The 24,834-nt window shown below is 31.9% G+C and overlaps 1 protein-coding gene across 1 annotated transcript; it reads right to left on the bottom strand.

The window, feature by feature from the left end:
• Positions 1–262: 262 nt before the first annotated feature.
• On the bottom strand, positions 263–24,376 carry LOC122270631 (degenerin del-1). The gene is made up of 8 exons (XM_071185808.2): positions 23,245–24,376; positions 21,279–21,377; positions 19,765–19,867; positions 19,407–19,470; positions 11,067–11,118; positions 8,080–8,105; positions 3,004–3,079; positions 263–1,846 (listed from the first exon to the last, which is right to left on the bottom strand). Exons 1-8 carry the CDS (start codon positions 23,440–23,442, stop codon positions 1,715–1,717), a joined length of 750 nt encoding a protein of 249 aa, XP_071041909.2. The 5' UTR covers positions 23,443–24,376; the 3' UTR covers positions 263–1,714.
• Between the last annotated feature and the right edge of the window lie 458 nt (positions 24,377–24,834).

The following is a 24,834-nucleotide window of genomic DNA, read 5'->3' as shown; positions in this document are numbered from 1 at the left end:
GATTCTCTGTACTTCATGTATCAGAATAGGTTTGTTTTTACCTATAACAACTTTTTCATTATTTTACGTGCTGATGTCAGAACAAATTCGTTTAGAACTATAAAAAATCAAAAAGAAATTAACTCAAAAAGATATAAACTATGAATTTTTGCTTAAGACACTCGTATCGACACATTCGTTGGTTGAAATGATTGATAATGAATTATCAAGTTTTGTGTTTCGTTTTTGTGTCATCTGGATTTCTTTCCGCTGTGTCTCTGATATTACATCAAACAATTTCAAAAAATGTATTTTTGTTCTTTTTACTTGCTTTGGATGTATTCATGGTTGGGATTATGATTATTTTTCTCACATAATCAGCATCAATGGTTTCAGAAGCTGCTGAGGATATATGTCGAAATTCAAAATTTCTGCCGAACATTTACAAAAATCCTCACGTGTCTCAGAAAATATTCCAAAAGTGTGCTAAGAGAAGTACTAACTTTACTGTTTGAAAAATTATGCCGATAAAAAGAAGCCTCATTTTAGGTTTTTCAGCAGCTATTTTTACATATGTTTTATTGCTTGAATACTTGGAGAGTCAGTTAGAAGTTAGGCAACAATAATATAGTAAAAATACATACTAATTACAGATTTGCAGGAATAATCTAGCACTAACACAAATGCAAATTCAAAGATGGTTTTGTGAAATATAATAAATATGGGAAATAGTTAAGTATTAAAATTAATGATTTACCTACTAGGACATATTTAATTATTATATTGATCGATAATCTTCAGTGGTCAGTAAATAAAAGTCAGTACATACGAATAAAACGATACAATACCAGTGGCAAAATTCATCGTCTTAAGTTGAACACAAAACGATAGGCAGTATAACGATAACCGACAAATGGTCAAAGTAAAAGTATTGGAAAGGAAGCAAAAGCAACCGTAAATTTAAAGGTAAAAGCTAAAAAGTAAAAAAATAAATAAAAAAAAACAGTAAATAGTTTAATATTGAAAAAGGTGTAAACAATTTAAAATGATAAAATGTATAAAATCAGCCAAAGAGCCGTATAAATACATAAAATAATTAATTTGTTAAAACAAGCAAGAATTAAACTCAAACATAATTAAAAGCTGATAGACTAAACTAGAAAAGTATAAGAAAAGACAGAAAAAAGGTATAAGTGACAAAATATTAGAAACATTGGATAAAAGTAAACAGTAAAATAGTAAAACCTAGTTAAATAGCCATCAATATGATAAAAACAACAACGGTATAATAAAGGTATGATAAAAAGTAAAAATAATCGTAAATTAAGTAATATGTATGAAGTTTAGAAGACTAATAAAAGCGTGAGATTGATAAAACTCGAGCAATTTAAAACTAGTCGAAGTAAAGCTAGGTTGAAGTCGGCAAAATTTAAATAATTACAAAAAGATTCAGATAAATGAGACAGCAGAACGTGTAGTTTTAATGTCCAATTGGTGTTTATTGGGTCCAGTGTGTGATGATTGTTCCATAATAAAATTTGATTCCATAACAGAATAAGGTTTGACTGTTCCATAATAAAATATAATCATCACATAATAATTTAAAACATCATTTTAATTATTATTTTTGATAGCATTATATAAAGAAACAAAGTATAGCTATTGACAACTAAATTATAAATTATCATAAGAAATAATAATAATAATAAACAATCATTTTGTAGCGTATTTTTCGTTAATTCTGCTTTTCTCTAAACGGAAAATAAAGTAGGCGACAAATACCCTCTGCCAGGTCGAAAAGGGCAATCAGATGAATGCCTAACCACATTCCAACATATCCACCTATGTAACTGAATAATTCAACACTCTAAAAAAATAAATAAAAATTATTAATTAAAGCAAAAATTGCTCGGAAAATATAGCTAAATGAAAATTAATTTAATTGTTGTTTTACTATGTTAAACAAAACCATAACCATACAAAAGATGGTATTCAAGCTACTAACAATAAGAAAAATCGTTTATTAACTGTTTTCAACCACTACGGTTACAAAATTATCAGACTTTTATCAGTCTCAACTAGATTCTCGTGAAAAGAAAATGAATCCATTGCAGCTGGATACATACTTTAGCAGAGAGAGCTAATCTGTCATTCTCTTGATTGACTAGACGGGGGTTCGGATCCTAAAGTTGACGCAACCATATTTCTTCCTATCCTTCAACGCATGAAGAGTTTAACGTGTTCTGCATTCTTCAATTGGTAATCTTGGTAATCAATAGTCCATGGACTATCGGAATAAGAAACTCTCATCCACGCATAAATGGCAGTACTGCAGAGCAGCTTAACACAAAGATATCTAACATTTCTCATTTTTCATGATAGATGGCTCCACCAGATAAACTAAGTAAGCCACATACCACGGTTCTTTTGAGGTTGAGTTCACAGATAACTCAACCACACACAACCTGACTCTAAAATTCATTGCCTTACATAATCTAACTCAAAAGTCCATTAACTAACATAACCTAATTTCAATGTCTAGTTAAGTTTCATTTTTAAGGCTTAGAAACCACGTTAAATGTAAATGACTACAAAATCGTATAGTTTTGAACCACGTCATACTAGTTTTAAACGGTTTTAAAACCTTAAAGGTACAGAAATATTCCTTACCGTCAACTTTACGGTAAATTAATTTCAGAAATACAATTCTAGCTGTGTAAAGTACAAATAGAGTCCAAGTATAAAATAAATACAGGGTGTTCCGTATTATTACTTATGTAATGAGCTTGACTATATCACTATAATGAAACACTAAAAAAACGTATTAAAGCTTCCGAACCCAATTATTCAAAATTTAAATACGTCTGAATATATGTTTCAAAATTTATTTTGTTATTCTGCTAGCACTAATTATATGTTTTGTTTCTTCGCTTTTTGGAAAGATATAGCGATATTTATTAACACACAGTATAATGGATAAAAATATTAAAGCATTATAAAAAAAATTAAAAAGTTTTTGCGTACTTTTATGAGAGGTTCATACGTCTTCTTTCTGTACTGGCATTTTCGAAACGTAACCGTCAATTGTATGTTCTTCACTCTGTATAAAATATTTCACAGAAAATTTTTATTGAGCATGAAAATACTTAATATAAATTTTCTGAACAAAAAGCACTTTTCTGATCAAAATCAAGCTGTAATTAAATAAAAAACGGTAACTTAAGTGTAGTCGTTTCTTATTTGACAGACTTACATTGCTTTTACTTTAATTATTGCTAGTTTAATCATATCTATAATAAATGTCAATTTAAAGTACAACTAAATAGTTTTATGCCGACCTGGTGTTGCCGGGCGGTTAGCGTGCCTGACGGCTGAGCCGCTGATCGCGGGTTCGAATCCTGCTCAGGGCATGGGTGTTTCTTTCTCTGTGTGTTCTATGTCCATGCCCTTTGTGTGTGCGATTGTGTGAATGTGACAGCCATTAAAAAAAAAAAAAACTAAGTTAAACTTGTTTTTAACTAAGTAATGGTAAATTAAATAAATCAAATTATAACCCCACAAATATTCAATTATAACCCCACAAATAAACTGCTAAGGAACTACTTTGATTACCAGTTTTATCTTTTTACCCTGATTGATACGGTTTTATGCAGGCACGTATTTGTGTCAGTCGGCGCGAAAGGGTTAAAGGTTATTTGAATGTAAGATAACGCATATATTCATAAAATTTTTCTAAAGTTTTGTCAATATTATAAGAAAAAGGTACAAATTTCATTTTCATTAGCATTCACTTTAAAATTAAAAATGCGAAACGGTAGATTTCGAAACTAAATATATTTATTTGGAAATATTAGGTGTGGGTAATATAATTTTTTTAAGAATGGGACTTATTTTCATACTTTTTCTACCACTTTTTAAGTCTATTAAGAATCGTACAAGCCTTTTTGAATACCTAAATAGTACAGCAGTCAGAGATTACTTTAATCTGGTATTCGGAAATAAAAATATCTCTTTCCCCGGTTGTCTATCCGAGCATTAAGGGGAAATATTGGATTTTTAAAAACAGATGGATATTTCATAATAAAAGATTACGGGGTTTTTGGAATTTATATTTTGTTAAAGTGACTGCCCATAAGATATTGCAAACACTGTATAACAATATAAGGTATTTGACTTTTAAAACTTTTAACTTTGTAAATTTATGTTTAAAAAAAAAGAGAATTATAATTTGTTAAATTGACCTCTGCATAAGTTGACCTTTATTTGCATAAAAATGAACCACGCAATTTTTTTATAAATATTTTCAATTTCTGATCTCTCTCTCTCTCTATTTTATGGGCAATCTCCATTTTTATGGAGAATGATTAATTAAAAACACATTTTTCAAATTTTAACTTTGTATTCTCACTAAAAGTTAATAGTCAAAAGATATGAACATGATACATTTCAAAAGTTTTCAACAAAAGAAATGAGAACCAAAGCAATTATATTTTCTTTCAATTATGAAAGTATACTTTGACTTAGTAAAGCCTTTAACTAAAATGAAATACTTCAGTGTTGTAAGATAACTGTATACTTTTGAAGAGATGCCAACTTGCTCCACTTAGTAAAAGAATATTTTTGAATGGTAACGAAATGTCAGTTACTTTTAGATAAATATTTTTCATTACTACATATGAAAAATTTAATGTATGATATGAAATGCAACTTTGTAGCTGTTGTCTCGATGTGGTACTCTTAAAAAGTGGGATAATTATTTTTATACCACAAGTATTGCAATTTAATTCGCTGCCAATTTATTAAAACTTTTACAGAAAGTTTGGCCCTGTTATTTATAACTAACAATATAGTAATAATCATAATTAATAAATTAATGCCTACCTTCAGGGTAATAATGGAAAAATTTTACTGTACAAACCTTGCTTGTTTATAAAATTTCTTTGCTCTCAGTTTATTAATTTTTTGGTAATAAGCATTACGCTATTTTAAGTATTAATACTTATTAATATTTAAATTCTTCGAATTTCAGTTTCTTTTACTTTCACGTCAACTCTTTCTGCTTCTTTATATTCAGTTGATTTCTTGCTTTAATTTTAAATAATTTATGGTACTAAATTCTTATTTAGAAATTCACAGAAATCATAAAAAATTAACATAACCATAATCAATAATCATAATCAGTAAATTAATGCTTACCTTCAGGGTAATAATGGAAAAATTTTACTGTACAAATCTTGCTTGTTTATAAAATTTCTCTGCTCTCTGTTTAAAATTTATGGCACTAAATTCATATTTAGAAATCCGCAGAAATCATAAAAAATTAACATACGAGGGTTGCTTTTTTATTGCCGTTTGGAAACAAAAACAAAACGAAAAAAATTTTCAATAAGCAAATTTATTTTCAGATTCTACATATATTTCGGACTCTAAGTATGTTTCTTCTTCCAAGTTTGTTTAAACTCTTATAGTACCTTACAACTAGATTTGGAAAAACCTCTTCAATACAAGCTAGCCGCCTGCTCCGTTAACCAAGAGGTCACGGCCGTTTTCACGTCTTCGTCATCGTTGCAGGGATTGCCGCCTGCTCCGTTAACCAAGAGGTCACGACCGTTTTCACGTCTTCGTCATCGTTGTAGGGATTGCCGCCTGCTCCGTTAACCAAGAGGTCACGGCCGTTTTCACGTCCTCGTTGTAGGGATTGCCGCCTGCTCCGTTAACCAAGAGGTCACGACCGTTTTCACGTCCTCGTCATCGTTGTAGGGATTGCCACCTGCTCCGTTAGCCAAGAGGTCACGGCCGTTTTCACGTCTTCGTCATCGTTGTAGGGATTGCCGCCTGCTCCGTTAACCAAGAGGTCACGGCCGTTTTCACGTCTTCGTCATCGTTGCAGGGATTGCTGCAAAATTATGTTTGAAATGAAGAAAATCACTCAGCGCCAGGTCTGGGACGTAGGGAGGGAGGGTTCAAAACTTCCCAAGCAAAAAAGTTCAATAAAGCTGGGATCTGCTGAGATGCGGAGAGAGTTATTGTCATAGCGTAGCAAAATTCCCTGTCAGCATGGCAGGAAATTTTGTTACTTCACAAATCTGTCAGTGTTATGTATACAGCAGACGTGGATTTTGCCAACTTAAAACGCATCACTTATCGTATCTCGTGCGTGGCGGGCGAGTTGTTTAATTTAAACATTTTAAAGACAGAGAACTGACCGGCACAGTTGTTCCCAAGGAATGCCGGGACACGACACAAGCACCAGTGCAACGCACAGCGTCACATATTAGTATACATAACAAAACGGCCCTTACTTAGAAAGTAATCCTCGTATATACATTTCAATTAACCCTTTCGGGACGTTTAAGTCATAAATGTATTCGTAAGGAATCAGTATCAGGGTGGTAAAAAACAAAAAGTGGTAGAATAAGTTTGGGCATAGCTGATTTTACACATTTATTTCTCCTTTCACTTTAACACGTTCACGACGGGGTGACCCACCGGAGTAAAAACTGGTAACAAATAAATTTCCTTTTTTAGTTTTTTCCCGGAATAATAAAAATCCATAACTACATATTGTTCTTAACGGATGCAATTTTTATATTGAATTGCTTCTTCGCCGTGATAAATTTCCTTACAATGAATTGTTATTGTTGAGAATAGATTAACTCCTCCCGAATATTATCTAATATTGAAATAGTTCTTCTACCAGCATTTTCTCTTTTCCGTCCCGCTTTCAGGCGCAGCACCCGGCGTGAACGTGTTAAATCGAACACATCCAATCCACGTGTGTTAAAAGTGTAACTATGAAATTTTTAATTCGAACTAAGTAGTGGTGAATTAAATAAAGCAAACTACCATTACCCCGTCCACAAATAAACTGCTGAGGAACTACTTTGGTTACCAGTTTTATCTTTTTACCCTGATTGATATTGTTTTATGCTGCCAAGTATTTGTGACAATCGCATACCCTCCAACTTATGAGGATTTTGAAAATAATTCTTTCTAGTGGTAGCGAACCAAAGTAGAAATTTTTAAAGCAAATGGATCTCTCATAAAACTTTTATCAGAACTTAAGAATCTAGCCATATGGCCTGCACTTTTATAAGTAATAGTGGACAAGTTACGCTAAAATTAATTTTTTTTAAATATTAAGACATTAATTTTGCTACCGTCTGAAAAGAAGATTTCTGAAACTACGGAACTTCCGTAGCAGTTGGAGGGTATGCAATCGGCGCGAAAGGGTTAAGAAATGACTTCCTGAATGCAAGTATGCATGAGTAAAAGAATTTATATATTCCGATACATTAGCTTACCTTTTAATTACTAATGTTTCGAGGATTGCTTTCTCCAAGTGATAAAATGAAAATTAAAAGATGCTAACTTGCTCGACTTTGTGAAAAAATATTTTCCAGTGGTTCCAAAATTTAAGTTATTTTTAGCATTACGCAAAATACATAAAAATCGACAGGTATGCATTCACTTTTTAATGAGCAATGCCATATGTTTCTAAGATATTTTGTTATTATTTTTATGTTTTAATGTTGTTAGTTTTGAAATTTAATGTTGTTCTATTATGTTATTGAATGACGTGCTGTATTATTCGTGTTGTAATATTACAAAATATCTTATCTTGAGATTTCTTTAAAAAGAACTCCGCCTCATAGTTTTTGTAAAATAGGAAAAAGACTAGATATAAAACAAGTTCTTGACATGTACTGGTATGGATAAATTAAAAAAAAAGAATCAAATATTGTCAAATTTATATTGATAAAATAATTCGTGCAAGCTTATGTTGTACTTTCAGAATAGTTATTGTAGTGCGACTTATGGGTAAATAATCTATTATCCTTGTAACAACTTCGAATATCAAAAAATCAATTTTGGGAAAAACAATAACATTAAAAAAAAAAACCTTTTAAAAGAATTGATGTTATAGTAATTTAATAATATGACGATTTCTCTATTGTCAGATTTCTCCTTTTATGTTGTAAATAAGACTTTATCAAAAATTTGAAGTTATTTCTGAGTATTTGCAGAAAAAAATATGACAAAACACTATGTTTTATTCTTTTTTGCTTCCAGAAGTTATAAGTTATGATATATACTTACAAGCAGTTTTCATCTCCACGTTTACACTGAAATATATTAAACATAAAATCACTTTTCAAGCTTTATATATATATATATATATATATATATATATATATATATATATATATATATATTCACTGCATATATATATATATATATATATATATGCAGTGAAACCTCCTGTTATGGACACTCCTGCAAAACGGACGCCTCTCAATACGGACATATTTTTAATTCCCCGGGAATCTTCTATGAATAAACCATTACGTATATTCTCCGCAAAGCGGACACTCCCGTAACCGGACGCGGACAATCATTTTGGTCCTGAAACGTTGTTTTTTATCTCTACACACCGGACACTACTTTTTCTAAATAAATTGCAAGCTAAAAAAATGCAACTTTTCACCATTTTTAAAGCATGTAAATAAAAACTTTTGCTTTATCCATAACTAAAAATATTGTCAAGCTATTTCACCACCGAAAAATCAATCTTTCTCCTGTCACCCTGCCTTATCTTTGTAAAGAAAGGAGAGAAAATGGTACTGCATTCCTGAAATAATTCTGACATCTGCATCTTTTGATCTTTTCATCTGGACCACACAGGTTATGAGACCCCTCAAGTTGAAATGACTTCTCTCAATGCTTCTTCTCCATTGAAAATTTCTTTAATTTTCTTATCAATTTGAAGACTGTATTTAACACAACTGGGGTAAAAAAAAGAGAACAGAAGTATAATCTTTGAGGTGTTTATATAAATGAAACATTTATTCAGGCACTTGATAGCTGATCAATTGTGAATAATAACTTCCATAGGTCCACATGACTTACAGGTATGCATTACATTTTTTTCTGTGAATCATGTATGAAATGATAAGTACGTGTAAGGCAATGTGAACCTAATATTTGAAACGGACTGAGGACAGTACGCCCCTATTTGGTATCATATGTCTAACTTGAGTATCTATGCTAATAGGAAAATTATATTTATTTATTTATCTGCAGCTACTTCCAGAATTATGTATTTATATCAAACTTCTTTATATATTCTTTTTTATCTTTCTTATTGTTTAAATAAATATTCTTGTAGATATTTACAGTATCCTTGTAGATATTATTTAATTATTTATACATCTTTGAGAATATTCTAAAAACAATTTACGGTGTTAAATTTCGTTATTAGGGTACCCTTCCCGTAAACGGACAACTCTCATAAACGGACAAATTTTTTGGTCCCATGAATGTCCGCTTAACGGAAGTTTCACTATATATATATATATATATATATATATATATATATATATATATATATATATATATATATATATATATATATATATATATATATATATATATATAAGCTTATATATATATAATATATATATATATATATATAAGCTAAAATATTGAGAAAATATGGAAAATAATAAAAAATAATTTTTCAAAAGTATTTAAAAAAATATAATTTTTGATATAAAAAAAAATTAAAAATCCGGAAAACAAAGCAAAGAAAAGATATAATCTCTTCATCTTGCACGCTTATATCCGTAAAAAGGAGTGCTTTCTAATATTGTAATAATAGTATAGCCAAAGCAAAATATATCAAAACAAAAGTGTGAGGAGCACCCAAAAAAATTTATACGAAATTAGAACACATTAAGTAAAAAATATATACGAAAAAACAAACAAATATTTAAATACTTTTGAAATATTATTTTTGATAATTTTCTTTTCCTGTCATTATTTTTTATTATTTTCCATATTTTCTCAATACTTTAGCTAATTTTATGAGTTTTACATACTTGCAGCTTATGCGCAGTTAATAAAACTTATTAATTTTCTTCGTTTTTCTCTTTGTTTTTATTGTGATATGTTATAGTGATCATATTTAAAGCAGCTTTAGCCCTTGATATTATCCACTGTTAACTTACTTTCGTTTTCTTTTTGTTTCCGTTTTTAATTCGGTTTTGTTTTTATTGTGCTATGTTATAGTATTCATGTTTAAAGCAGCTTTAGCGCTTAATATTATTTACTATTAGCTTACTTTCGTTTTCGTTTTGTTTCCGTTTTTAGTTCGGTCTTCTAATTTCGTGTGTTTAAGGCATTGCTCTTTGAGCCTAATTTTTGGATTTCAGCAGCAATAATAATTTGGCTCCTGTTAAAAATCAATTCAAAACGAGTAAATCCTGTTTTTTTTTAAATAATTATTTTAATTATCAAACTTATTTATTACAAACTTTAAATTATCTTGTATAATATTATAACATTGTGCGCATCCATTTTCGGGCCCACCCAAGGTAACTAACAAATTAGACGCGCTTCAGCATTGCAGTAAGAGCGTGCCATAAGATATCACTTTATTTATGCTTCTGTTTTCATATTCTGTAATCTGGCAATCTTATTACGAAAATATTTCAAGTCATTCTTGAAAGATTCCGGTACGCGTAAGTTCATTTTATTCGCTACTGACTATGTAGATTTCCTTTAGTGTACTGTTCTCTAAACTCCTTAAATTTTATTTTCTGTTTTTTGCTTGATATATTTGCTTGTTTTTTCGTATATATTTTTTACTTAATGTGTTCTAATTTCGTTTCAATTTTTTGAATGCTCCTCACACTATTGATTTATATATTTTGCTTTGACTATATTAATACAATATTAGAAAGCACTCCTTTTTGCTTTTTGCGGATATAATCGTGTGGGCTGATGAAGAGATTATATCTTTTCTTCGTTCTGTTTTCCGGATTTTTAATTTCCTTTTTTTTTTAAGATATCAAAAGTTATATTTTTTTTAAATACTTTTGAAAAACTATTTTTAGTAATTTTTTTCTCTTGTCATTATTTTTTATTATTTTCCATATTTTCTTTCTCAATATTTTAGCTTATATATATATATATATATATATATATATATATATATATATATATATATATATATATATATATATATATATATATATATATATATATATATATATATATATATATATATATATTATAGAAATTACCTTTCTGTTTTGAACATCAACTCCTTCTAGGTGTGCGGTGTATTGTAGCTCACTAAAATAAATAAGATTAAGCTGTTAATAGGCTATTACTGTGAAAAGTGTTGAAAATACATGCTTTGAAAGATTACTGCCCAGCCACTCTCACTTCTACGGATTCTCCGTAGTTTCAGAAAGTATTTTTCCCAGTGTCAAAAAAGAAAAAAACATAGTAAAAGCAAAGTTTGAATATTTTTTTATCTCATGTACATCTTTAAATTTTTCATTTTTAGATACATTTTTGTTCTCCATCTTTTGCACACAAACTAATTTAATATTCAAACCTTTGAAACTCATCTGATAATTTTCTCCCCGATCTGTTAGTTTATGCTATTCTACTTCAATCTTCCTCTGACTTGCTTTTGGTTTCTTTTTGTCTGTCTCGTTACAGTCGGGTGTTTAGCTAACCGCAGAAACTGCTCCCACACTGACTACATTGTAATGCTTTTCTGTTGAGGCTGCCGTGTGTGTATCAGTGCCTCCTCTTCAATTTCTATTTGAGTGCTATTTCTTTTTGCATATTTTTTTGGATGCTATTTCCTTTAGTACGCGAAGTATCATATGAAATGCAAGTTTATTATAGTTACTTCGTGTGAGTCCTCTCCCTCAAGCCAGTCATCAAAAACTTGGATTGAACGTTTATCAAGATCATCAACTTATTTGCTGATTGTCTGCAGTTGTCTTTTGTGCTTTTTTACGGTAATATTTTGCTACTTTAATATTATTTGTATTACTTTTATTTTATCTCATTGAACAACCATCGCTGAAGATTTGCGGTGAAGTCCAAGTGGTGTTGCCTGACTAGACTCCTATTAGGTGAATTAGTTTGGTTTGTTAATTTCGTTTAAAACTATCTTTATTTTTAGAGATTGCACTTATTTATCCCCGAGCTGGGCTTTCGGGTGGAAAGCCTATATACTCCCAATAAGGTGTGACTAGATAGACGGTTTAACTCGTTTTGTCCCGAATTTATAAATTGAAATGATACAAAATGTGGTTTTATGGAAAAGGTGGTATAATATATTATCGAAATTAATTTGTTTTTCTACTGTTAAGGCATTCAAAAAGTCTTTAATAGATCAAAAAGTACTTGTTCCTTAGAATTCTAGATCTAATCAGAAATAACTAAATCATTGTGGTATCTGAGAATCCTTTAATTCACCCAGATAAATGAAAGTACTGAAAATAGTTTCCCACCACAATGAATGTTTTTGAAAAAAGGAACTGCCCTAAATATATTACGCTGGGCGTTAACTGGTTAAAATTACTTGAGCTTAGTTATATTAAAGGTTTTCTTGCTGTCATGGAATTAATGAGTCAAGAATTGACTGATATGTTTGGCTGCAATGCTATAGTGCAGAAAACGTTCGGAGAATATATCGCTATGTTCAGTTTTTCTTTTGCTCTGTTTTACGGTAATATTTTGCTACTTTAATTTTATTTGTATTACTTGCATTTTATCTCATTAAATAACCATTCACGGAGGATTTTCAATGTGGCGTTGCTTGACTACACTCCCAACAAGTGAACTGGTGCATTTAGCTTATTTCTGTTAAAACTATCCATTTTTTACAGACCATACGGAGTATCGCTGAGGTGGAGCTGAACTTTCGGGTAACAAGTCTAGAATATTTTGCTGTCAGTAGAGACCTCGCTATGACCAGTTTTTTTTAAACCAAAAACACCAGATGCTACTCACTAGAAATTACTTAAAGACCACGATAGGAATTCTAAGGTTAAAACTTAAATATGTCATATCCTGACAGAAATGAATTAGAAGCTTGTAATAGCATTACTTACAACCTATGTAACGATCTAAAAGTGTTTCTACTAAAATAAAACAAGATGGTGTGTGGTACCCAGGCTATCTAATAAAAATGAAAGAAATGCTACTCTTAACTTTTTTGGGACAGGCGAGTCATAAATGCATTCGTACGGAACCAGAATCAGGATGAAAATAAATAAAAAGCGGTAGCTTAAGCTTGGTCAAGTTTTATTTCTGCTCACTATAATTCTAACACATCTAATTAATGTTAGTTCAAAGTGCAACTATATAATTTTATTTTGAATTAAGTTAAGGTATATTAAGTAAATCAAATTAAACTCACGTTTGTGAAAATTGCAACACCATGAAGGACTTACGCGAGTGAGCTGAAATTTTCAGGAAATGCACCGTAGAGCATAATATGCAAATGATTAGAATTTCAGACCCGTAGCACATGCGTATGCTGAGCAGCGCCCTCTGAACGGCGGATGGATCCGAATAAATAGACGGCTGTAGCGAGGCGTTTATGGTTATCGGTGGTTATCTGCTAGTGGCAAACGTTAGCTCAGACGTTACTTATGCCTCTTCGACAAAAAAGAGAGCGAGATTTCAACAACTTACTGAGTTTGAAAGAGGGAGAATCATCGGCCTTCGTGAAGCTGGATTGTCTTATCGTGCAGTAGCCGCTCGTGTGCAGCGTAACAGAAGCACAGTGATGCGTGTTTGGAAGTAGTGGACGGACGAGTGTCAGACAACTCAGAAATCCGGGAGTGGACCCCGAAATGTCACGTCAGCTCACGATGATAGACACCCGGTCAGCAAGGTGCTGACAGACCGTACGGCTCCCTCTAGACAACTGGCAGCACAGTGGTCAACAGCTACAGGTGTTTCATTGTGTGCTTCATCAATTCGTAGACGTCAACTGCAGCGTGGACTGCGCGCAAGGACTCCTTTATACAGGATCACCATCACGCTAAACCATAGCCGCCTGCGGCTACAATGGGCCAATCAGCATAGGAACTGGTATGCTGATTGGCAGCGTGTTGTGTTTTCTGACGAATCCCGCTTTAGTTTGTGGTACCATGATGGCCGCATTCGTGTCAGACGCAATGCCGGTGAACGCCACCTTCCGGAGTGCATTATCGAAAGCCACAGTGGACGAACACCCAAAGTTATGGTCTGGGGTTTCATAGCATATCATGGACGATCTCTGTTGCTACCAATTGTGGGCAATCTGAACAACAACCGGTGCATCAGTGAAGTTTTACAGCCCCTAGCTGTTCCCTTCCTTCAAGCCTTGCCAGGAGCTATATTTCAACAAGGCAATGCCGTCCTCATATTGCTAGGACTGTTCAATCCTTCCTTGCATTGCGACAGGTACAGCTTCTTCCTAGGCCTGCGTATTCCCTAGATATGTCACCGATTGAACATGTGTGTCAGTTCGTTTTTCGGTGCCTCGTTCGTGATCCTCGTCCTGTTGCTCCTACAGACGAACTTTGGGTACACATACAAACTATATGGAATGCTCTTCCTCAGACAGACATTCAAAATTTGCTTGACTCCATGCCACGTCGTGTAGCAGCGCTTATTGCGGTGCGTGGTGGCTACACAAAATACTGATTTCGATCTCTTGTTATTGTTTGTTTGCTTTGAAAGTTTAATCATTTATTTGTACCACTACCACTCAACTGTGTAGTAAATTTCATTCAATTATGACGATTCCTTCATGTTGTTGCAATTTTCACAAACAGGAGTTTACTCCTTCCCCCAAATGAATTCATATAGAAATATTTTACCTAGCAGATATATTTTTTTTACCTGAATTGTTGCCACCCTGAGAATGCATATATGACTCGCCCGTCTCGAAGAGGTTAAGGGCGAGGAATTTCAAATAGTAAAGAAAGGGGGAAAACCAAAATCCCCGATCAAATCAAATCCTATTGAACCGATGTCAAAAATTAAATGATGTTTCCATTAAATCCAATAATTACTCTTATATTCCATCAATTGATCTGAAAGTTGGCGGAGGGAAAATATCAAAAGTGTCTGAAAGGCAAGAAAGTTTTGGCAAATCGGGGTGCCCGAAATACCGAAAAGCTCTACCGTTTTAACCAATGGCAATTCGTCATTTGTAAATCGCTGCCTTGTTGGAATTAACAATGAACGAATTACTAAACCTAAGAGAAGACGAATTTAATAAAATAGCCAAAAATTTAAATGATGAATCAAAATGAGTTAAATGAGAATATGAAAATGAGCTCCCTCTTATCACAAACGCTAATAATATAGATATCACTAATAATGCAAATGCAAACAAATCAACAACTACTAGTTAATTCATATGAAAATAATGATGCAAACATTGACAACCAAATGGGCACCCGTACTTTAAAAAATAAAATTCCAACGATTATAATTAAAGGTAAGTAAACGTCATGGTCGATCCTTACCAAAACATAACTCGAACAAAAAAAAAGGAAAAAGAAAACTGAATTATAAACATTATCATGGTAAAATGTTTCATGACAGTATCAAAATATACCCTACCGAGAAACACACCCTCGTAACCAAATAATCAGTTACCTAAACGGAAACAATTTTAATTATCATGCCTTCATTGTCCCAGATGACAAACAAATGAGATTTATTATTAAAGTTGTAACCTTTAAGAGAGAAACTAATTAATGGACAATTTAATGTTAGAGATCTAGCACGAATGTCCAGAATTAGGAATGGAGGAAAAATTCCGCTCCCCCATCTATTATTTTCACAACCTAAATGCGATCATTCCCAAAGAAGTATATACTGTAACCCATCTTGAAAACCTAGTGATTAAAACGTATATACTGTAACCCATCTTGACAACCTAGTGATTAAAGCGGGAAAATGTAATGGAAAACGTTGCCCTCACAGGTTCCAACAATTCTCTCACTCAGCCAATTTCTGTATACATGAACTGAAATGTTTAAAATATGCAGGAAATCACTCCACTTACACATGTAATAAAACCACAGAAACGAAGGCCACGTGTGCAATGTGCAGCGGCGAACTTCCGGCTAATTTCAGTCAGTGCCCTAAGCGGCCAAAATTTGATCCCAAATCGCATAAAACCACTAAAAACACAAGATCTTAATTTCACTCAAATAGAGTAATCACAGGATAATCATTCGCCGACACACTGAGAGAAAAGCTGGAGACAGAAACATGAAAAATCGAGTTCATGAACACTTTAAATGAAGTCAAATCTATGATGAATCAACTAAAATTTCTAATTGATTAAATCAAAAATAGTAACATAATGCTAATACTTCAATCATTACCTACTTTAGATGCCTTTGACAATAATGTTTAAATTAATAGTGATTGTTCTATGGAATGTAGATAGCATTAAAAATAAAATAGAAGTATTTAAGGATTTTCTTGTTGAAGTTAACGCAGGCATTTGCTTAATAACAGAAACACATCTTATCGCATAATATAAACTTAAAGTACCAAATTATAATGCATTTAGATGTGACAGACTTAATTATAATGATGGCGAGTCAGCGATTTTAACCAAACGACATTTAAATGCAGCTCTTTTCAACATTAATAACACTTATGGCTTTGAACAAACAACCGTTTCGATAGATCTAAATAATAAGCAATTAAGGTTCTCAGCACTGTACAATCCTTCTAATAATACACTAAAACAAGACGATATTATGCAACTTTTTAATGACAAAATTGAAACTATAGTTGGGGGAGATTTCAATAGCGAGCACACGATATGGTGGTGTCGTAATAATAACAAAAATGGCGCTGCTCTCCATAACATTATCAGAGACAAAAATTTAAAAATGGTGGTTCCCACAACTCCAACTTATTATCCATGCTTTACAACACGTATACTTATCATTTTATAACAAACTCTATAATAGCTTTCAGTGCTGATGTCATGAATGATTTATCTTCTGACCATCTTCCAGTCATTGCAACATATGCTGAAAACATCAACTTATCTTCCCAAATCAAGCAACTCATACAACACAGAAATATAATCAGAAAACAGTGGCGAAAATTTTTCGACCCCCAGCTTAAAACTCAAATAAGTAATCGTAATAAGCAAATTAAAAAACGATGTGTGGATCACCGTAATGATACATGGATTGACAAGATCGATTCACTTAACAAAGAGAATCATTCACTTTATAAATTAACCAAAGCATTAAAATCAGAATCAAACATCAATAAACAATACATGGTAAAAGAGATATTGTTTTTACTGCAAAAGACAAAGCAGAAGCTTTTACAGACACAATGGAAGAACGATTTGCTGAAAATGATAATTTTGTGAATGAGGACTTTGAAGAGCATATTATTTAAAAAAATCGAAACTTTTTCAGAAATGCCACCTAATTACAAAATTTAATGCCTACTGACTCAGAGGAACTTAAAAATATCATCAAAAAAAATTAGGAAAGCACCAGAGGCTGACAAAATTATAAGAGCCTTTCCTGATGAATAATATTTATCACATTATAAAACTTGTCTTAAAAATTCCTATTTCTTAAAACAACGGAAAAGAGCTACCTTTATATTCTTTCTCAAACTTCTTCATCGCTGACGTTGCGATTTCACAATACACGGTTGTGATGTAAAAAGTTACAATATGGAAAAAGTGTTAGGGATAGGAAGTGTTAGTTTATGTTTTGATCGGAAGTTATTGAACAAACATATTATGTTGGGTAACGACGAAAAAAAAAATCTTATTTTGGAAGGGAAAATGCTATTATTTCAGGTCCGTTTGTACAACAGAAAAGCGAAAAAACTTGTATTAGAACCTTTTCACATCTAGACTTCTCTTTCTTCTTAATAGTAAAGTGAAGGCTTAAGCGTTTTGTTTTATTCCCAGTTTTTTCCTCTTACCCAGAGGGAGAGAAAGATGGAAAAAAAGGAAAAACTGGTAGAAAAATTTTTTTATTTGTAATTTTTTTTCGTCAGGAGTCAATTTAGCTGTTACTACTTTTAATAAAAAACTCTACTTCACTATTTACTTTTTCTAGGATAAATAAAACGATTATACGTGCATGTTACACCTGTTAAAGAACATTGGATATCACGGACATTTCAATCTTTTTGAATAAAGAAGCTGTAATGAAATGATTTTCTTATTAGTTGTTTCAGCACTTTGTCGTGCCGACCGGCCTGTGTAGGGGGCAGGGAACTGTCCTTGCATCAGAAAGGTCCTGGGTTCGAATCCCGGGCAAGGCATGGATGCTTCTTTCTCTCTCTGTGTGTTCTATGTCCTTTCTCCTTTGTGTGTGAATGTGACCCGCCTTATAAACGGGTTGTGGTTGTGTGAATGGCGTGGCAGAAGTCGAATTCCTGGCCATAGATGGCGCCACTGAAAAACAGGCATACGACAAAAAAAAGCACTTTGTCGTCTTTGTGTAAACATAAGCTTTCAATTTCGTAAGCAGCTCCTCTATACCTAATATACCTTTTAAAATATTACTTTTAATTACTTATCATTTAGATGATCGAGTCAAGTGAATAATAGTGTTCAATACTATAAAACAAGTATGGTTATTTGTTGTGGTGAGTGGGTCTGAGCACAGTCTTAGAACTGGAACCTTAAATGAATCTTTGGCTACGACGAGTAGCCATGCGATTGCAAAGGGCAAAATTTTGACTGCATATTAAAATTTCACAGATCGATCATATTTGTTTCATTCCCATGAACAGATCTCAGATATTTTTGCGTAGCTGATTTCAGACCTGTAATAAGTTTCTCTCTACAAGCCACAGTTTTTAAGCAATTCAATAGCACATAATCCTTATCAGGATTTTTTATAAAAGTGCCTACAGTGAATACTGAGAGACCCCATATCTCTCCATAAAGTCATAAGGGTCTGTTGGTCCAAATATCTTTTACTTTTAATTCTATAATGGCTCAATTTTAGCAGATGCCATTGATGTTATACCTTTTTTGTGTTGTCACTTGTGATGTTATACTTTTTCTGTCGGGCTGTTGCCACTGACATCTGTGATTTTAAAATAATTGTTGTTGATACAATTTCTAGTGTTTTATGTATGTTTAATATATGTTTTATGTATCTACTCTCGTATGCCCTTAAATAGGGCAGGTCGAGATACGAATAAACAATATCTCTTAACTCTGCTACGCATGGAGCGGTAGGAAGAAGGCGAAAATACATTTCAGTTTATGATGCGATATGTTAAGGTGTGCATTGAAATTAGAAAATTTTGCAACCGGCCAGTGGTTAGTAGTAGCATTTTTAATTTTAAAGTTGAAATCCCCACACACGATTCAGGCAAGATCACTTGTATCAATGCTACAAAAAATATGTCCACCAAGAGCACTGGTCTAATTTATCTGATTAAATTATTTAGATACAGTGGTGATCAGAATCATAATAAGTTTAATTTATTAAATTTAAAGCTTAATGATAAATATTAAAATTTATGATTACTTTGGAAATTCGTGAGGAATCACCTGTTAAAATAAGCGAAGTTTTCATGTATGAAAAACTTACCTACAAGCTTTTGGACACTCTTCCATGCAATCCTTAATCATTTTTGATGTTGTACTCTCGTGACCTAACATGAACAAAATATAGATTATCACATTTGAATCTTATAAGTAAAAATGATTAAATACAGGGTAACAAATTTTTGTAACTAATAAATAAAAAAATGAGAAAAACACTCTCCATCAAAAACTTTAAAACACTGAAAAGAAAACTTTTATATTTGGTATTATTCTAAGAGTACAAAATCATTTTTTAACGAAAATGAAATACATAAAATTGAGTTGGCTTCTACAGAAACCATGTTCAGTAACATGTAATTTTTTATTACTATGTTGTAAATTTTACATGCGTTTTTACTTACCACTCGGACAAAGTTTTTCAAGATTTGGAGCGTAAGTAGTATACTCGTCAATACACTTGTTTTGAGAAACTAGCCTGTTTATCTTGCAGAAGTGAAAGCAATCCTACATAAAAAGAGGGTAAAAAATTAACAACTGAACTGTATATTTCCTAAAATTCAGTTGGAAAGTTGACATGCCTCACCGTTTTGTCTGTGTACGTCTGGTCAGTAAAGGAGCCCTCAAATACCCGGTTACGAATTTTAAAATAAACAGTGCTTTGAACAGGCCTGTTCTCGTCACATAATCTAGTGCAAAAACGTCATAATCTTATATTTGTAAGGGTCCAAGGACCCGTAAACCACACCGAAACTTTTACGAACGAACCTGGTCTTTTTGTAGGCTGTGAAGAATAATAGATTCTTTTTTGACAACGAGAATACTCTTAGTTCTTTTTCTAAAAGAGGGTGCAACAGTTGAATCGGTTAAAGTTATTCTCTTCTAGTATTTATAATCAAATTAAAAACTCTACTTACTTGTTAATACTACTAAATATGACGTGACAACTTTAGATTACTACACGCCAATACGGCAACTATACGGTTAGCGCTCTAAGAGCCAACGTTCCCATTATAATTTTTTTCAATATATATATATATATATATATATATATATATATATATATATATATATATATATATATATATATATATATATATATATATATATATATAGTTTTAGGAGGGTGCAACGCTGATTCTCGATAAAGTTATTCCTCCTTTCAGCATTTATAACCAAATTAAAAAACTCAATTTATTTGTTAATACTACTAAAAAAGGATGTGACAATTTTAGTCCATTAGACGTTCAAGTTTCTAATCTGGAAACTATACATTTAGCTCACTAAGAACTAACGTTCCCATTAGAATTTTTTTTCTAAATAAGAATTACACACTGTTTGTTGGGTGTAATGATGAATCGGTTTAAGTTATTCCCTCCAATCATTTATAACCAAATTAAAAACTCAACTTTTTTCTTAATAGTACTAAAAATTGATGTGAAAAATTTAGTCCATTAGGCTCCAAGGATTCTAATTTGGCAACTATACGGTTAGCACACTAATAGCCAATGTTCCCAATTTCCTTTTTTTTTTAAATAGTTAACCTAGTAGAAAAGTTGACATTGGAATTAAATGTCGAAAAATTCAAAAAGTTCTTTTATTAATTTTTTTCATCAAGTTTTATCTGGGGGAAGAGAGAATAAGGAACTTCAATATACAATTCCTATACCCTACCTGACCTCAAGCGCTTTTTTATTTATAGTACAAATATAATACTCGATCTCGAGAGTTTAAAGATTTGAAATGAATATTCATCATAGTTTTTTATGTGCTTGTATATTTTTGTTACGTGAATTGATACGTAGAAAAATTCGTTATTATTTACTGAAAAAAAAAATGCAATGCAAATAAGTTAGTTTATCTCATCCTGAGTATTTCTAAAAATTATTCAAAAAAAAATATATGAAAATGCACTTACAATTTGATTTATTGGACCTGTTCCGTTATTTTCTTTCCATAATTTTTTATAATCCGTGCAATTTGTTTCATATGGATGAGGTAGTCTGATGATTTCTTTCTGTAAATTTAAAAATTTTGCAATTTTTAATTGAAATCAGAAAATAAATAACAAAAAAAATTGAATAAGATTAATTTATTGCAAGACTTAAGGTATTTACTTTATTTTAGTACTGGCCTTAATTCATGCAGATGATTTTTTGCTTTTAACGCTAAAACACAAAATTGTGCAAATTTGAACCGAACTTAGAGTAAAAAAGAACTCCTTGGTAAAGTTTTACGATAAATTCACTTTCATGGAGGACATTGGAATTGAAACAAGCTCACATTGGCTTTACACTGGGGAAAAAAAAACACTTGAAAATACTCCGTGGTTTGCTCGAGGGCAGGATTATTCCTCCCCATGACATGACCCCTTTACCACTGGATGTATAGTATGTCTGAACTGTTGTCAGTGCAAACCGAGAACAGTAAGCGAAATATTATGGGGATTCGAACCCAAGTCTCATCTATCAACACTAAATCACTTATCATATAAGTCATATCTGATCCAGAATATTTATTAAGTTATAAAATACAACAGAGACATTAAAATGTATTATAAATTTTGTTGTGATATAAACGCACTATATGCCGATTATAGGAGTTGCTGAGCAGTTTTGGCTTTCGTCCACCTCTCAATTTTGAAGAAAGCGATGTCTATCATAATACCAAAAAAACAAAATAAATAAATAAATAAAATTCGGTGTAATAGAATAAATTTTTATTTTTGTCGGTTTTTTTTTTAAAAATATTTTTACTACAAGAAGATGAACCTTTTCGACGAGAGCACAGATTGCAATCGTGATTTGTACGCCTATTTTGTTAATTATAATTTTCTTTATTACATTAAAAAAATCTTTTTCTGATAAGTAGAGAAACTATTTCTGATGGAATAGTGCGTGAATTTTAAATAAAAAATAATTGAGCTCCTCTTCATTGTAGTTTATAACACAACTTGGTATATTTTGGTACAACTTGGTATTGGTATTACAAGTTTATTTAAATATTTTAACTCATATATAAGCAATAATAATTGAATTTATTACCATAGATAAATACACTGTTTAAGAGTAAATAATAATTAAAAAAAAAGATTGACCGAACAAACTTACTTAATTTTAAAAATAGAATTCTTTACGTTGAATGGTAACAAAATACTTTTCGTTATTGAACGAGGAGAAAGTGTAGATGCTAGAGCAGTCTTCCTGTCTCCCCCTATCCCTCAAAGTTGTTGAATAACTTTTCATATGAACACAAACAAAAGACTTGTCTCAGGGAATTTTCTGAGGAAAAGTGAACAGGAAGTTGGTGGTAAGTAAGTAAGTAAGAACACTTTCTCGTCTTTATGTTTTTATTTCATGCATCTCATTTACAGGAAAAAAAACTTCTTTTTAAGATGGTAGCATGTTTCTGGACAATTTTTAAGTTCTCCATATGGGGGCTAAAGATGCCCGATTGAGGGGCAATTACCCCCTAAACCCCTTCTGGCTCCACCCTAGCATGTTTGTCAAGATGCATATTGTCTCAAAGTCGCCCATGATCAGGACCCATGACAAGAGTTTTTCACAAAAATGAAAAAACATGCTCGTGTCACATCAATAAAAATTATTGTTGTAATTTCTATAAAGCGTTGAATAGAACACCTCATTGTGATTAGCATTCCCCAGCTTGTTATGCCCATCTCAGAGTACAATTTTGGTGGTGAAATTACTGCTACGTTGAGACTCTTTTTATCTGGGAAATCCTAACAGCAGGAATTTGAGTATATTTTATATAATTTGCATAATTAAATAATAAGGTTAGAAATTGGCACTAAGGAAAGTAATGTAAATAGAATATATCCTTTCGTAATATGAGTATTAATTTTACAACTAAGGTATAATTACCATTGAAACAAAGGCTGTAAACCAGTTTCCTCCTTCAAGTCTAAAACCATCAGTAAACGGATTTTGGAGCTGTTTGCGATCATGAATAGAGGCGTGAATCTCAACCGGATCAGAGCTAAATAGGTATTGTTCTGGAAAAGTTCGGAGTTTAACAAAGATGTCTGAAAAATCAACAACAACAGCATTAAACAACAGCATACTTTGACCCTTTAGTATTTCATAATCTATTATATCACATTAAACAGGTATTTTGTAAGAATATGGAAGTCCGAACGCAATAATTAACATCTATATTTCCCCCGAATAAAAAGAGAAAGACGAGGATATTTTCATTCTGGATAGCACATTTTTGACTAATTTTTGACAAAAAATAATAAATTCAACTCTTAATCCTTAACTTTTAGTTAAAAACATCGCTAACATCATACAAAATCTACAAGCAAAATTTCGAAGCAATCTAAATAAATATTTTTGTTGTAATGTGCGTCGGCGTAAAGAAAGTTTCTCAAAATCACCGCTCATCAGAAAATGAATCCAAAGTACAAGACAAATTTGAAATGTAAAAAAATTATGACAGCAAAAAAAAAAAAAAAGAAAAAAAATCAATTGTTTGGGAATTAATTTATGAAAATGAATTGTATTTGTCTTAAAAATAAAATTTATTAAAATAAAAAAACCGTCAAAATATTTAAAGCCTAACAAAATAATTGCAGTTAGCCTAACAAAATAATTGCAGTTTCGTTTTCGGGAGTTTACTTCAGGTTTCCTTTCGACTGTCAGCATACGAAAAAACAACTATAACTTCATTTTTAAAAATCGGAATTCAGAGACTTTAAGTGTTGTTGTTGTAATTAATTTACATTGCCTTAGAGCTGCACAATAGGCTATTGGCGGCTGTCAGGGAAGCATCCCTGAGGATAATCCGAAGACATGCCATCACAATTTTGATCCACTGCAGATGAGGATGGCACACCCCTTTAGCCCGACGGTAGCCCGACGACCTGCGCTCGAAGTCGAGCACTTTACGGTAGAATAGTTTAACGAGGTTCAATATCACACTTCCTGGGTCCCATCGTAAGCTGATCAAAGTGGTCACCCAACCGCTCTCTGACAGCAGCCAGTGATGCTTGACTTCGGTGATCTGGTGGAAATCGTGTCTTCACAATCAGTCCACTGCGGGACTTAAATATTTTGAGACTTAAGATTTTTAAAAAGCTAATCAATTAAAGCTTAAATATGAACAATAAAAAAAAACTCGAAATTTTCGATTTTTACACACCCGGATACCTTAACCCTTTTGAAGGCCGTGGTAAGTATACTTACCACCACGTTTTACCACTTTTAATTTAGGTTTCCATTTTTCAATAACTTCAGCTTTCTTGAAGTGAGTTTGAATAAAATTGGTAACCATTTGTCACTTTTAAAAAACGTATAAAAGTTACAAAATACATAATTCCTTTTGAAGTTTGTAGCATTTAAGGAATTTATTTTATAAATAAAGAAAAATAAAAGTCAGTAAGTTCCTAATAGGTCATGTTAAATATATTTACCACCAAAAAAATGGCATTTTTATAAACTAAATGAGTTATT

Source organism: Parasteatoda tepidariorum, chromosome 5 (assembly GCF_982258835.1).
Source record: "Parasteatoda tepidariorum strain Cologne lab strain chromosome 5, Ptep-v5.0, whole genome shotgun sequence".
NCBI classification, from domain to species: domain Eukaryota; kingdom Metazoa; phylum Arthropoda; class Arachnida; order Araneae; family Theridiidae; genus Parasteatoda; species Parasteatoda tepidariorum.
Note: the sequence above shows the minus strand (reverse complement) of the source record. Positions and strands in the feature narration are given on the sequence as shown.